The sequence below is a fragment of the Carcharhinus amblyrhynchos genome, chromosome 18 (assembly GCF_965287045.1).
Source record: "Carcharhinus amblyrhynchos chromosome 18, sCarAmb.v2.hapA, whole genome shotgun sequence".
Classification (NCBI taxonomy): Eukaryota; Metazoa; Chordata; class Chondrichthyes; order Carcharhiniformes; family Carcharhinidae; genus Carcharhinus; species Carcharhinus amblyrhynchos.
In genome coordinates, this window is record NC_137341.1 from 38008881 (window position 1) to 38026017 (window position 17137).

General features: G+C 39.6%; 1 protein-coding gene across 1 annotated transcript in view; it reads right to left on the reverse strand.

Moving 5' to 3' along the window:
* Window positions 1-13899, reverse strand: part of prkar1b (protein kinase, cAMP-dependent, regulatory, type I, beta) — a 157210-nt gene extending 143311 nt beyond the window's left edge. Inside the window, exons 1-2 of the mRNA XM_080206839.1 lie at window positions 13802-13899; window positions 13292-13469 (exon numbers count right to left, since the gene is read on the reverse strand). Of these exons, the coding sequence (XP_080062965.1) occupies window positions 13292-13459 (168 nt within the window). The 5' untranslated portion in view covers window positions 13460-13469; window positions 13802-13899. The remainder of the gene's footprint in view (window positions 1-13291; window positions 13470-13801) is intronic.
* Window positions 13900-17137: the final 3238 nt, after the last annotated feature.

The window sequence follows — 17137 nt, forward strand, 5'->3', positions numbered from 1 at the left end:
TCCTGTGCTGTACTGTTCTTTATTCTTTGAGTATTGTGCTGAGAAGCTGAGGCCCTGAAGAGGGCAGAGGTATGGAGGATGGGCAGTGAATAATCTTTGCAAATAGTTTGTTCGTTTCTTGGAGTCATGCTTTCCCTTTACAGCTTATATAGTTTTGGGGCCAGTGGAATAAAGGAACTTTGTTTGGTAAATCTTCATGCAGTCCATGTGCTTAATTCGCACATTACATACCACTAATTATTAATGATACAACAACTGAGTGTTGATTTCATTCAAGTGGTAGATATTAGTTGGGGACTCACCTATATTTGATAGGAGAAGGCTGAAAGAGGGATTTCTGTTGGGTATGTATGGTCCACAAGATGCATCTATAAATAAAAACTCAGCTCCAGTATTTGAACCTTCACCACCAAAAAAAATTAGTACTATTAACAAAACATTTGCATGACCTGAGAGTGCAAGCATCCTGCTATTTTCTGACACTTCGACAAATCCTCAAACATTACTGTTTAAGGTGAAACTGGTGCTTTCAAATATTTTCAACAAGCAGCAGCTCATTATTTTCATTTATACTTCCCTCATCCTCATAATCATTGCTTGTCTGGCATCAAGGCTGTATGAGCCAGAACTTTATCCATCTGAATGACAGGTCCAAAAGAATTTAATTAAATTGACAGGAGACCCAACTCTTACTCCCAAATGCTCACTCAAGTTAATGGTGATTAACTACTAAATGTAACCCTTTTAGAGCAAATTCTGAGCTGCAAATCCTATAACCTATCCATCATAAGTCTATTCCGCCTTTAAAACACCACCCAACTTTGTCTTCATCATACACTTAGATATCTTTCTTCCCTCTAAACTCAATTACTCTTTTGTCCTCTTTGGTGGCCGTGAGTTCAAAGCTACACAAAATCCGATTTATCCAAAGCTTCACTCGTGCACCATGTTCAGCTATGCATCACCCATGTCCTTGCAGTTCCCATAGTGCCACATTCCCAACCTTTAGTCATGAAAATCACCATCCTTATAGAAGTTCCTCCACAACTTCACCCTATCCTGTTTGTACGACATATGTCAAGCCTATTCCCATCTATATCCTTCAATCATGGCTATTTCAACTCTTCTATGTCATATTCTTCAGCTCCACAAGCAACACTACAGCCTTCATTATTCCAGTTCTATTCCTTGGAACTTCCTCCTTTAACTTTGTCAGCTGTATCTCAGTGGTAGCACTCACGCCCTGGAGTCAGAAGATTACGTACCACTCATGTACCACAACGTACCACTCGTGATACATGTACCACTCCAGAGACTGGAGAGTGAAAAGAAAATTAAGCCGACATTCTAATGGAGTAAATACTGAGATAGCATTGCAATTTCTTTCAAATGAGAAACATCCGGGTGAATGTAAAATATCTACTCTGTAAAAGAACAAGACAGTTCTCCCAAGGGCCTGGCTAATATTAATCCTTCACCTAGCAGAGATAAAATAGATTATCTGGTCATTATTACATTACTGTTTGTGGAATTTTGCAAAATTGCTATTTTTGTTACATTAATTGAAGAACTTTGTGAGAGGAAGTACAGTATAAAATGCAAATCTTTCTTTAACTTCTGCATTTTGCTACCTTTGTCCATGTCATTAAGATCCTCCTTAAAGTCTCCCTCCGCAATGTTGCCTTCAAAGACCAACTGTTGAATACAAGAACATAAAAACTACAAGCAAGAGTTGACCAAATGGCCCCTTTGCTTCTCAATACAATCATGGATGATCTTCTACCTCAAATCCACTTTTCTGCCTGCTCTCTATTTCGCTTGCTTCCTTACAAGCTCCAAAATCTATCTCAGTCTTAAATTTACTCAATGTTGGAGCATCCACAACCTTGTAGGGTGGACAGTTCCAAAGCTACATACGTTTTTGAGTGAACAAATATTTCATCTCAGATACAAATGGCTGGCCCCTTCATAGAATTCCCACAGTGAAAAAAGAGGCCACTTGGCCCTTTGAGTCTGCACCAAATCACTGAAGGAACATCTTACCAAACAGCCCAAGCCCCAGAATCCCATGCATTAACTGCAGATAATCAATCTAACATAACACATATTTAGAAACTAAGGGCGTGATCCTACTGCAACAAGGTCAGAGTTTTTGGCAGCCAGCCAAATCTCTGTTCACTCCATCATGATGGGAAAATCCTGCCGTGAGAATGGTGGTAAAATTCCAGCCTAAAAGGGCAATTCAGCATAGCTAATTCACCTAATCTGTGTATCACTGGACTGTTGGAGAAAACTAGATCACCCAGAGGAAACCCATGCAGACATGGTGAGAATGTGCAAACTCCACACAGTCACTCAAGGCCAGAATTGAACCTGAGGCAATGCTAATCAGCGTGCCACCCTTCTCCTCAGACTATTGTAACACTTGTGCACCTAATTTTCTTTCTATACATGTTAACTGCATTCTTAAATAATCTTTGTTTGCTAAAAGTTCCCTAGTGGGTCATTCGAATCATACCTGAAGTTAAACTTCTCATGCTTACCCTAGTAAGATTCAAACTGCAAAAACTTACGATCCAGGCAGGCTTCAGAAAACGATTTGAGTTTCTGACCTGAATTATAAACCACTACGCCCATGTTCTAATTAACAAGAGGAAAACTTGAAAATAAACGTTGTCAATAATAGAAAATATGTAATGGGGATTTTAAATTGAGTACTTTGAATAAAGAATATACCTCTAGCTTTTATTGTTAATGTGTTTTACATTAACATTAGTGCTTTTAGTTTTAAACATGTTCATATCAAAGAATTCATGTTTGCCTTTGAAAAAAAATCAGATACTCAACACAGGATTTCATGAGAATGCTATGGAAAACAACATCAATGTGTACCCTTTCAAAACATTGTGTGCTCCAATGAAATCACCTCTCATTCTTCTGAGGTGTGGAGAACATCAGCCCAATTCACTCAACCTTTCATCACAGGACAATAGTTTCATCCCAGTAATCAATGTAGTGAACTTTCGCTGAACTGCCTGAAAGCCAAATACCTTCTTCCTTCGATATGGACATCAAAACCATGCAGTGTTGCAGGTGTCATTCACCAAAGCCTTGTGCAATTGTAACAAGACTTACTTACTCTTGTACTCCCTTGCAAAAAAGACCAACATGCTATTTATTTTCTTATTTGCTTGTTGTGCCTGCATGCTATCTTTGCTCTTTTGTACACCCAAATCCTTCAGAATATTAATAGTTACAAGTTTCACACCTTTTAAAAATTAGTCTGCTTTCTACTCTTACTCCCAAGCAAATAGCCTTACATTTCCCATCACTTAATCTGTCTGTATCTGATTGCAGTATTTTCCATCTTGTATTGTGAACAAATGTAGACATTTTGCACTTGTCTTTTTGTTTATGTTGCTTCTGTTCCTCTGCGCATCAACATGGATTATTTACTATATAGTATAAATACAAGTTGTCAAGGGAAAAAAGTAAAGAGGTAACACTTTGCAAACACCATCCACAGATGATTTTCAACAGCAATTAAAAGCTGAACACCACCTTCTTTAATTAATACGTTCTGCAGAGAAACCTGGAGGTCGTTTGTTGAAATTGATTAAGGCATCGTTGACAATTACTACACGAGAGTTCAATTTAAAATTTAAAATAATTATATGTACCATCTCAAAAATTTTCATTAAATCTATTGTTCAATAACTGCTTACTTAAAGCAAATGTGTGAATTTGTCAATGTGAACATTTTTAAAACTAATGTTAAAAATATTCACATTGTTAAACTAATGTTAAAAACAAAGTGTATTCTTTGTTCGAAGTATGTCACTGAAAAACCCCACAGTCTGTTTTCAGTTATTGACAACCTTTATTTTGAAGTTTTCCTTCTGTTAGTTATGCATCAATTTAATTGAAATCTCCATTAGCCTATACAAATTACAAAATTCATTCAATTAACCTTTCACCAACCCAATTTCAAGTTGTTCCTCCCTCTCATTAAGTCCTTCAGTTGCGCACTCCAGTCGCAACAATCTGTTAACACATTAAGGTGAACAACCACAATAAACTAAGCCAGAATGGGATCCCATCTTTCCAGTAAAAATGTAAGAAACATTTTATGCCCTTTGTCCCTCTCCCAAGGGACGAGTAGCTCATAACAAGTGTAACCATTCAAACATACATGGAACCAGTTCATCACAGAGGGCACAATCACATACAGTGACGGGCTGCTTATCAGCCCTTTGCCTTTACTGCCAACAGAAGTGCATTTTTGCAAAGATGTACACATTTGCAAGCTTTGTATCAAATGAAGTAATTGTTACCTTATTTTTTCATTTATATTCTACACAAAACTAACTTCACAGGTCAGCAGCTGAAGGATTTTCCTACTAATGGGGACTGCAGAAAATTATAGGCTGCCAAATAAGAGTGTTCATTGGCTGCATGAAGCAGGTTAGCACATGACTAGACTGATTCAACCCTCAGTCCATTGAGAAGCATAAAGCCATTTCATCAAAACTAGAAAATGATTTTAAAATGTAACAAGATAAGAGAGACAAAAGGAAATCCTGTCACACTAGGGCAGAACTTATTGCAGATAAACATTCCTGAAAGCGAATAAAACATCAATACAAAAGCAAAATATTGCAATTGCTAGAAATCTGAAAAAATGCTGCAAATACGCAGCAGGTCAAGTAACTTCTGTTGAGAGAAAAACAGATTATTTTCCCTCCCAGTTCTCCCTTTACCTTGCTACCTTTCTTGCACTTTCCAGTTATGATGAAAAGCCACCAAAAATGTGTTTCTCAGAAATGCTGCCCGACCTGCTGATTATTTCCTGAATTTCTTTAAGCTTGATTCTAGCAAAGTTACTTACTTCGATGGCATAGGATCTTAGAATGTCTAAGTCTTAACTGAGGAATCAGCAATCCCCATTTCAACTATTTCAATTGAATAGAATCTGAAATGAAATCTTAAATGAAATACTAGCACATCACCCGTGGCTAGGGAAGCAGAGTTAATGCTTCAGGTCAATTACATTTCATCTGAATGTAATAAGCTAACACACTAAATTGAGAAAAATAACTAACAGAAACCAAATTTTCGGTGTAATAACCATAATTTAGTAATAATGGCAAATCAGCACTAGAGATCAATAATAACTCCTATATAAGAATGCATATAGCAATGTATTGTAGCAATACAGGCAATGTGACAGGAGTGCAAAATGTGTGGATTTGTAGACAATTCAGTGACAAGGTTGACAATGCCTATGGGAAACATCTATGCCTCGTGTAACTCCTGTCCAGAGCCACTGAGCTGGAATGCATATTAAAAACTCTGAAACATAAGAGAAGGGGAGGGTTATCTCAATAATTCAGTCAGATCAAGAGGGATAAATGTATGGCAAAGTAACTAAGAGTCAGCAGTTTTGTGGGAAACTAAATGGAGGTAGGGAAGGAGAAACAAATTTTATTCAAGAGGTAGCATGGAATTCCTACTTGTAGGAAGGGTAGTTAAATGCTACCTGAAAGAAAGGGCAGCCTAATCACTGCAAAGTTATATTTGGAACGACATCACAAGATTAATAATTGTGCAAATTAAGTGCATTAATATGTAAAAATCTTCAAGGTTGTTCTTCACTCATATTAGAATTACAAGTCACTACTCAAGGATATTCAAAGTATTCAAAGAATACTTTGTGAAATGTAAAATTGGTAATTTTCACAGTTTACCTGCATCAGAAAAGATCTAAAACTTCAAAAGTAAAGTTAAGTAGATACCAGATCCTCCAAAGCTGAAGATGTCTTATACAACTTTACATTTTCATCAAGTGACAAGTTTTACTTCTCATCCAAGGAAGTTCAGAAAAGTAAATATGGTATACTTCTTTGTCCTTTTCCCTACATTTTCCTAATTTTGACTGAAAGTCATCATAGTCTTGAACCTATAATAGATTGAAGTCTCCATCGACAATTGACTTGTCAAGAAGCAGCAACAAAAAAAACTCTGCATCAATCAGTGAATTTGTCATCTGTTATCTGTCCTAAGTTTCCATCATAGTGGGAACACAAGGTTTAATGCTTGATCAAGTAAACTTGCTGAACTGTGAGAGAACAGATGAGACATTCCTATTTGCATTTTAATATTTTTCTAAGCTTCAAGCACGATGCAGCTATGATCCTGGAACCTGAGGCTTCTAACTGCAAAGCTCTGGAAAAATCACGGAGTGTTTATCTCTGCAACACTGCATACTCAATTTTGATACCCTCAAGAATTCAGTTAACGTTTTCTTAATACAAATCCTTCAAATGATCTTGATAATAGTCTTTATTTATTCAACTGATCATAAATTTTAGCTACACCTTTTAGTAACATAACCATTATCAACGTCCGTGGACTCTCAGTCACAATTACCACTAACTTTGAAAGCACTGAATAAAATTGGTTCCCAGCAACAGTCAGAAATTCAGCTTTTAACACAAAAAGAGGTGTAATTTTGTTGCAACAGCAGAGGGGTTGGACAGCAGTCAAAAGAGTTTGCAGCAAGTTGGGTCTGGCAGCTTTTGGCCACAGATCTGATTTCAGCAACTTTGAAGTGTTTTCCATCTTGGAGAAAGATCTTGGAGACCACATTACAAGCACCATCTATGCTGCAGACTAAGCATGGGTTCAGGAGCATGAAAAATAAGTAAGTTTAATTGGAATGCATAGATTAAATAGCAAGCAAATAGGGGTAACACTAATAAGAATTGTATGTTACACGCATGACTTTAAAAACACTCTTTATAGAGTCAGTAGTCTCACAACACCAGGTTAAAGTCCAACAGATTAATTTGGTATCATGAGCTTTCGGAGCGTTGCCCTTTCATCAGGTGAGTGACTCACCCGATGAAGGAGCAACAATCTGAAAGCTTGTGCCACCAAATAAACTTGTTGTACTTTAACCTGGTGTTTTGAGACTGCTTACTGTTCCCACCCCAGTCCAACACCAGCAATTCCACATCTATCTTTATAGATGAACAGACAACATAAATAACATGTAACACTGGAAAAGTCAAATGTCCAAATTTCACCAACATTTGTGCTTGATAGGTTATTTTGAAAGGGAAATAAATCAACAAAGCTGCATTTATGCACCTCCAAAAGCTAGTTTCCAATAGGGATAGGTGGAAGACAGAATACACTTAACTTCCTTAGCTATGCTCACTTCATTACAAGGCTGAATGTGGAACAGAAATAAGAAAATTGTTTTGAAGAAATTTAATAAAGGAAATGTACCCTCACAAAATTAAGAATTAATATGCTGTTTTGAATATTTCTTCACAAATCTGATAAGCTCAACTTGTAATGGAACAATTGCAGATGATTTTCATACCAATGTATGTGCCTAGGATGCGCATTTTATTTGTAACATATCATGGCACATTAGTTATCCTTCATTCACTATTATTGGTGAAGCAGCAAAAATGTAAAACAGTATTTCTCACCACATACTCTGGACTAAGCTTCCCCTAAAATTAGTTCCGTAACATAGAGTTTTATTTTCTGACGTTACCATAGCAGCACCACTCCTACCACAAGAACTGCAGCAGCAGAAAGAGTAAGACCTCAGCTCTTCCCAGTACAACTAGGAATAGACAATAAATGCAGCCTGACTAACCTCACCCAAATCCCAAGAAAAAATAAAAACTAAAATACAAAGCAACAATCATTTACAACATAGTTGTCAAACAATTACATAATTTAGAATAAAACAAAATCCTGTATCTGGACACTGACTGATATCAGTTTAGACTTCATATATTCCTTGGAAGTAGAACGTCATCTTGAGTGAGACTTCTCTGGTAGAAAGTTTTAGGCGGAATTCTTATGGTAAAAGTGGTGATTTTTTTTGACTGCGATGTCTTCAGAATCAACATAGGATTACAGAATTTGCAAACAGAACTTGCTTCATCCAGTCAATTTATTTGAAGGATGGTGCACCAATATTACTGATATCACCAAACATTAAAAATAGCACAGAAGTAAAATTCTGTGGATGCTGGAAATCTGACATAAAAACAGGAAATGCTGGACAAAGTCAGCAAGTCTGGCAGCATCTATATAGAAAGAAGCAGTTAACATTTTGTGTCTGCATTACTTCTTCAGAGCTGTGGACTCAAAATGTTAACTTAATTTCCCTCTCCACAGATGCTGCCAAATCTGCTCAGTTTTTGCAGTATTTCCTGTTTATAGAATGTTTCATAGGATTGGACAACCATTTTTACACACATCAGTTAGCCAGTTTTAACTTGCAACCACATCAAAATGAATCATAGAATCCTGACAGTACAAAAGGAGGCCATTTGGCCCATCAAGCCTGTACTGACAACAATCCCACCCAGGCCCTCTTTGCATAACCCCATGTATTTACCCTGCTAATCCACCTGTCTAAGGGGCACTTTTACCATGACCAATCAACCCAACCCACAGACATTGGACTGTGTGAGGAAACCCACACACACCTGGGGAAAATGTGCAAACTCCACACAGATTTCTGAGGCTGGAATTGAATACAGTTTCCTGGTGCTGTGAGGCAGCAGTGCTATCCACTGTGCCACTCTGTATGGTATTTGTATCTGGTGTAACACAATTCTGAAAGTTCATAAACAATCCCTGATGCAGAAATCAGAATGGGAATGATAGAAAAATAAGAACGGCACAGTGGTTAGCACTGCTGTCTCACAGTTCCAGGGACTCAGGTGCAATTCTGGTCTTGGATGACTGTCTGTATGGAGTTGGCACATTCTCTCCGTATCTATGTGGGTTTCCTCCAGATGCTCCAGTTTCCTTACACCATCCAAAGCTGTGCAGATTAGGTGAACTGGCCATGCTACATTGCTCCTTAATGTCCAAAAGATCTGTAGGTTAGGTGGATTAGCCATGGTAAGAGTGTGGGTTTATGCTGATTGGTGATGGGGGGCTTTCTAAAGTCAGAAAAGGTCACTGTCTGCTCCTATTTAGACAAAAATCTGCTGGTAATTTTAAATAAAACAGTACAAATTTCACAATTTGGGACAAAAATCAATCAAACTGAAACATATATTTCTGTATCAAAACCCATAGAAAAATAACTACAAATGAAATTTCTACTCATGTGAAAATGACTCTTCCATCTACCGATACACCAAGAAAACCAAAAAGAAAAATCACCATTCTGGGTATGGCTGTGTGTCCTGGTCAGTTTTAAAATACATATAAAATGATCAAATATTATGTTGAATATTGAGATGTATAATTAAAGAAAATAAATAGGAATACCAGATTCAAACATATTGAAAATTCATTAGAGTTCTGTTTTGGTATATGTTTGCTTCATGTTCAAAAGGGGATCACAAAGACCTGGAAGACTTTGAAGCAGAGAAAACAAAACAAAGAAATAGAACTATTTCATAAAAATATCTTAATATATAGTGACACTGTATATTATGGTCATCAAAACTGTAAAGTGACAGAAAAATTTGGTAACTAAGGTAATTAAGCCTTTAATGTCAGCTAGGTACATCTATCTTTCAGACTTGCCTGTAGCAAAATCAAAATCACCATTTGCGTTAGCTGTTGGAAATTTGAAATCAAAAACACGATTTCTAAATTTGTAAATGACATCAAACGGAAGGACGGATAGTCAATAATGAAGGAGACTGCAACAATTTACAGGAGAACATCAATAAACTTGTGGAATGGGCAAATAATTGGAAGATCAAATTTAACAACTATGAGAGAGCACATGTTGATCAGAATATAATGATCACTTACAACTTTGGAGGTAAAAATTTGGGTGAAAAGGAATACCAAAGTACAAATATAACAATCACTAACAGTAATGGCACTGGTTCACAAAGTTATAAAAGCAAACCAAGCACATAAGCTTTATGTCCAGAGGGATAGATTGGAAAAGTAGGGAAGTTATACTAAACTTGTATTCAATATGACCAAGTTTCAATTTAGAATACTTTGTGGTTACCAAATTATTATTAATTATTAGTTAAGGGTAGCACGGTGGCTAGCATTGCTGCCTCACAGCTCCAGGGACCTAGGTTCAATTCCCAGCTTGGATCACTGTCTGTGCAGAGTGTGCATGTTCTCCCCATGTCTGCTCTGGGTTCCTCCCACAGTTCAAAGATGTGCAAGTTAGGTGCACTGGCCATGCTACGTTGCCCCTTAATGTCCCCGGATGCGTAAATTAGAGGGATTAGCAGAGTAAATATGTGGGGTTATGTGGATAGGGCCTGGGTGGGATTGTTGTCAGTGCAGACTCAATGGGCCAAATGGTCTCCTTCTGCACTGTAGGGGTTCTATGATTAATAAAAGGGTTTGGAGGCATTGGAGAGGGTAGAGAATGAACTTTTAAATATGATCCCAGAAATGCATCGGTATAAATAGGGAAGGATTGAAAGGCTATATCTTTTGCAAAAGGAAGGCTGACCTAATACAGGCCTTGAAATTTAGTTTTTAAACGTCACAAGTAAGCTTACATTAACAATGCAATGGAGTTACAGTGAAAATCCTCAAGTCTCCACACTCCAGTGCCTGTTTAGGTACACAGAGAATTTAACATGGCTAATGCACCCAACTAGCACATCTTTCAGACTGTGAGAGGAAACCAGTGCACCCAAAGAAAGTCCACACAGACACAGGGAGAACGTGCCGGCTCTGCACAGACAGTGACCCAAGCCGGGAATTGAACACAGATCCCTGGCGCTACGAGGCAGCAGTGTTAGCTTTAAAAAATGAGTAGGTTTGACAGAGCTGAAATGTTTCCTCTTGTGGGGAACAGCATAATGAGAGGATACCAATATAAGATAGTCACCAAGAAACCCAACAGGGAATTTAAAAGAAACTTCTTTATGTAATTATTGGTGAGAAAGTGTAATTTGTTTTTTTTTGCTCTGAAAGACAGCAGCTTAAGGAATGAAGAACTGATGTGAAATGAGAATGTTCTACACTGGGGTTAACAATGAACTCATCCCATTAGAACAATTCTTCAGGGGGGGATTGACAGGGTCAGTGTGAAGAGGCTGAGTAATTTGTTTTCACAGGGAATGGATGAAGCAAATTGTATTGATGCATTTAAGAAGAAGTTAGGTAATAATGCAAGCAAGAGGGAATACAGGATCACATTGGTAGACTGGGTGGAGTTGGGTGGAGGTTCAATTGGAGCATAATCACCACAACGGACTGGTTGGGTCAAATGGCCTGTGGTGGTGCTGTATATACCAAGCATCTAACAGAATTTTTACATTTTTGAATCATATGTTCAGCTGGACATCCTAACTCATCCTATCACTCAGCTAGAAATGTGATTCAAATAGTGGTTAAGTCCAATGGACAGCACTTCCTCCATTTCATTAAAAACTAGAGGTAAGCCTATTTTTGCACAATAAACCTTTATGGAAGAACTCTTTTCAAAAGTAGATCCATAGGAATGCATCAAATAGCCAATGGTCAGTATGCCTAGGTGATCACCAGATAAAACTTAATCCAATCATTCAGGTGATTTTATCTACTACAAACATCTGAACACAAAACAGAACATAATATTAAAATTCAATCATTTTCCATCAATGCCATGAATCATGCTGATCTCAGACCAACCTCATCAAAGTTAAAATTAAATCCAATTTAGGGGATAAATGTCTGATTTAAAAGAAACTAAAAATCTAAATAGGTGGGAAATCTGTGTTCTGTTGCATGAACTGGCATGTTGAAGAGGTCCACATTCTGCAGGCACTTTTCAAAAGTAGACATTTCTCAAAGGATTTGAGGACTAGGGTTTTGGGCAAGAGTTACAAGGGGAATGCAATGAAGGACTTTTCTTATGCAGTGAGTGCCTACAAAGATGGTGGTCGTGGCGGCAGCAGAGACAATTAACAATTTCAAAACAAAATTGGATAAATACTTGAGGCGGATAAACTTCAGGACCATGGGAATAAAGCATGAAAATGGGATTCCCTGGATTGCCTTACAGAGAACTGGCATGGGTCACCAAATGGACTCCTTCTTGCTGTAATGACATTATCACAATGTCTTTTTAGGATGCATCCATTTTGAAAAATGAAAGATAGTGATGCTTTAAGGGAGAATCCAGAGCTATTGGTCATGAAATACCATCTTTATATCAAAGTAAACAGCTCAGGATGAAGTGTCAGAAGACAATGAGCTAAAGATCCACCTTAAGAAGAGCACTCATGAAATGGAATGATCAAAGCATTAAGTTCCACCAGGTCAAAATAGCATCATAAAACACACGTCTGAATCTAATCATTAATAGCATGTAGTTCAGCAAAAGGTGAATTAAAGGTTGCGTGGCAGCAAACGTTGCCACATTACTATGGCAACATGTTCATGTTACCATCTGTCTGGTGAGGGGGAAATAAAAGTTTGATGATGGAAATAAACAAAAATAACTTGAACAAATGTAGCACTTTGACTAAAACATCCCAAGGCGTTTCATAAACTTTGACATTTGGCCACATAGAAATATTAAGTCAGATGGTTAAAAGCTTGGTCAAACAGGTAAGTTTTAAGGAGCTATCCAAGAGGAGAGAGAATGAGAGACAGAAAGGTTTAAAGGGCTGGAATCAAATAAGCAGATTAAAAAGACGCTTGATATGTTGTACGATGCAAGTGGCGTATTTTTTTCCAAGTAATAATTGACTTGATATACTGGGAAAGGGAGAATCTGTCATATATATAATGAAACAAGGAATTGGAATGGAGTGAAGTAACCATGGCAAGATGCAGAATCTTCTGCAAAATTAACTGCATCATATTTAAACTATTGACCATTAAGCTTTGTGTTTACAGCTGTTGACGTGAAGCCAAATGCATTTTTAAAATTTATCTCTTAGTGCTTCGGCAGAGATGTAAAGATTTGCTGAATCTCAAAAGTCACTGCGCACACCTGATGAAGGGGCTAACCCGAAAGCTTGTGAGTATATTATCAAATAAATAGGTTGGACTAAAACCTGGTGTTGTCAGACTTTTTACTGTGTTTACGCCAGTCCAACGCCGGCATACCCACATCACACTGATGGCTACAGGATCAAAAGATGCCAGTGATTACAGAGACATCACTCACGCCAACAAGCAACTGTCACTGTTTCAATAAAGCAACACAACAATATTTTCTGCAACGTCCCAGATACTGGAAAAATAACAATTAAAATAAAAATAACCAAGAATAACCTTACTCCCAAACAAAACTAAATTTAAAGGAAGCAGTTTTTTACATCACCTTTTCCAGTTTGTCAAAGTATTCCTTCAGGAACTTCATTGGTCGGTCAGGTTTGGCAATGCAGAGGCTGACGATACATTCCTTCAGGATTTGCTGGATGTTGTGTTTTTGGACGTAAACTTCACATCCCTTCAAGCTCTCGTCTTCCTCCATATTTGAAGACGCCATATTTCAACAGCTTTTTTAAAAAATGACAAGAAATGGATTTTTTTTTTGCTGCCCTCCCCTCCCTCAACAATGATAACACATTAGCTGATTAATTAATGAGGGGGTGAAGTGTCAGTGTTCATGTCAAGCATGGTGATGGTGTTATTGGGAAGGTGATGGTGATGCCGCTTGGCCGGCGGCGGTTGATGGTTCAAACAGGTAGGCTGGAGCTCACCTGGCCGCCTCGCGCCTGGCCCGACTCGGGCTGGCCCCGCCCCCTCCGCTCCAGGTGATGCCGCGGTCCCCCGTCTCCCACCCACTCCCGCAGCGCGAGCCCCCAGCTGTAGCCAGGTTGTTACTCACTCTGTCCGAAAGTCGCTCCCGTGCGCCGCTCGCTCCCTCTCGACCCGCGCGCCCGCCACCGAAGCGCGCGCCCCACGGAACAGCGCCTCCCGCGCCTGCGTGCCCCCCCAACAGCGCCTCCCGCGCCTGCGCGCGCACCACCGTCCACCGTTCTGCAAGCCCTCGCCGCCAGTGCGCGTGTGCTTCACCCTGTCTGTCAATCAAGACCTCCTTTCGGGTCCCCTCTCTGTGCTATCTCCTCTGCAGGGGAGGGAGGCTGGGCTTGGGACCACCGTGCTGCACGCTATGCTAGTAGAAAAAAAATGCATATGCCGTACTGCGAATGCTGCAATTCATCTGAAATAAAGTGAAGGCGGATTTTATTTTGGAAGAGGCGAAATCACACCAAGCAAATTCAACAAGCATTCTGAGAAAAGGACCAGTTATGATTCAGCTGTGTTGACTTGTGCTGGTGGCGCATTTTCAATCCTGGGGAAAGGGTGAATGCACACCAGGCAGATGCGAAAGGCTTTGGAATGGATGCATTTGATCATTTATATCATTGTTGTAATTTTTGATTGATTTATTATTGTCACATGTACTAGGAACAGTGAAAAGGATTGTTCCTTGCACACATTCAGACAAAACATACCATTCATAGAGAAGGAAAGGAGATTGTGCAGAATGTGGTGTTATGGTCACACATGGGATATACAGAAAGATCAACTTAGTGTGAGGTAGGTCCATTCAAAAATCTGATGGCAGTAGGAAAGAAGCTGTTCTTGAGTTGGTTGGTACATAAGCTCAGACTTCTGTACCTTTTTCCTGATAAAAGGTGGAAGAGAGAATGTCTAGGGTGCATGGGGTCCTTGATTATGCTGGCTGCTTTGATGAGGCAGCAGGAAGTGGAGACAGAGTCAATGGACAGGAGGCTGGTTTGCGTGATGGATTGGGCTACATTCACGACCTTTTGTAGTTTCTTACAGCCTTAGGCAGAGGAGGAGCCATACCAAGCTTTCATGCAACCAAAAAGAATGCTTTCTATGGTGCATCTATAAAAGTGAGAGTTGTAGCGCACATGTCAAATTTCCATAGTCTCCTGAGAAAACAGAGGCATTGATGAGCTTTCTTAACTATAGCGTCAGCATGGAGGGACCAGGACAGGTTGTTGATGATCTGGACACATCAAAACTTGAAGCTGTCAATCATTTCCACTTCGTCCCTGTTGATGTAGACGGGGCATGTTCTCCACTTCCTGAAGGTAATGACTATCTCTTTCATTTTGTTGACATTGAAGGAGAGATTTTTGTCATTGCAGCAGTTCACCAGATTCTGTACCTCTCACTCCGCCTCATCATTGTTTGAGATCCGACCCACTACTGTGGTATCATCAGTAAATTTGAAAATCAAGTTGGAGGGGAATTTGGCCACACAGTAAGGGGCTGAGTACACAGCCTTGTGGGGCACCAGTGTTGAGAATGATCGTGGAGGAGTTGTTATTGTGCTTATTTATTTTACTTTTAATTCATTCATGGGATGTGGACATCACTGGATAGGCCAGCATTTATTGTCCATATCTAATTGTCTTTCAGAAGGTGGTGGTGAGCTGCCTACTTGAACTGTTGCAGTCCATATGGTGTAGGTATACCCAGTGCTTTAAGGAATGGAGTTCCAGGATTTTGACTCAGCAACAGTGGAAGAATGGTGATACAGTTCCAAGTCATGATGGTGAATGGCTTGGAAGGGTACTTTTTATTTATTCACGGGACATGAGCGTCGCTGGCTGGCCAGTATTTATTGATGTGGAGATGCTGGCATTGGACTGGAGTAAACACAGTAAGAAGTCTCACAACACCAGGTTAAAGTCCAACTGTCAACAGTGTCAAAGTCCTGATGAAGGAACAGTGTTCTGAAAGTTAGTGGCGTTTACTACCAAATAAACCTGTCGGACTTTAACCTAGTGTTGTGAGACTTCTTACTTTATTTATTGCCCATCCCTACTTGCCCTTCTTGAATTGCTGCAGTCCATGTTCTGTGGGTTGACCCACAATGCTGTAAGTGAGAGAATTCCAGGATTTTGTGAAGGAACGGCGATATATTTCCAGGTCAGGATGGTGAGTGGCTTGGAGGGTAACTTCCAGGTGGCGGTCTTCCCATTTATCTACTGCCCTTGTCTTTCTAGTTGGAAGTGGTCGTGGGTTTGGAAGTGCTGTTTAAGGGCCTTTGGTGAATTGCTGTAGCGCATTTTGTAGATAGTACACACTGCTGCCACTGACATTGGTGGTGGAGGGATTGAATGTTTATAGATGTGGTGCCAATCAAGCGGGCAGCTTTGTCCTGGATGGTGTCAAGCTTCTTGAGTGTTGTTGGAGCTGCACCCATCCAGCCACGTGGGGAGAATTCCATCACATTCCTGATTTGTGCTTTGTAGATGGTCGCTAGACTTTGGGGAGTCAGTTTGGGAACACTTCTAGGTGTTCACATGTGTCTGCTGCTCTTGTCCTTCCAGACGGTAGTGGTTGTGGGCTTGGAAGGTGCAGCATAAGGAGCCAAAAGGTTCTTACCTATACCTATCTACGTCACTAATACTTACATGGACTACAATAACTGGATTGTCCCCTCCCATTGCAAGTTCCTCTCCAGTCCTTAGCAGATGTTCTGAATCTTGGCACTGGAGAGGCAACAAAGCCTTCTGGACTCTCACTCTTTATTGCAGGGAATATTTTCAATCCGCCTGACCATGCTGTCCCCCTACTACCACTACAATCCTTTTTGTTCTCTGCGTTTGGATGATTTTCTGTACCATGGTGCCTTGGTCAGACAGCTTATCCACCCTGAAGCCCCCACTCTCATCCAAATTAGGTGAGAAACCATAATCCTTTAAACAGTTGCAGTAGCCCCCCCCCGCCCCCGCTGACCTGCCTCACTCTCAGTCACACCTTCCTGTCTCTGTGACTTCTTCCTGGGACAAAGCATTCCCCATCACCTAATGTGTTGCAGTGTCTGCAACTCAGCCTCCAGCTCCATGACTCTGAACTGAAGCTCCTCAAGCCACAAACACTTATTGCAGACATGTTTGCTCTGAATAACACTGGCATCCAGGAGCTCCCATATGCTGCAGCCATGGTACAACACCTGTCCTGCTATCAATAATGTGTTTTAATTGACTACTTAATTCTATTATTCATTTTTAAAATTTGCCTTTTATTAAACTTACCCACAATTCCTGTACTATTTTAAACCTTACGACTAGAATAGACCTTGATCACTTACCAGATACCCACCAAACAGTTAACTGCTTTCCCTGTAGTAGAATAAGAACCAACTCCTGCAGAGTGAAAAGGTTAGCCAAAGCAA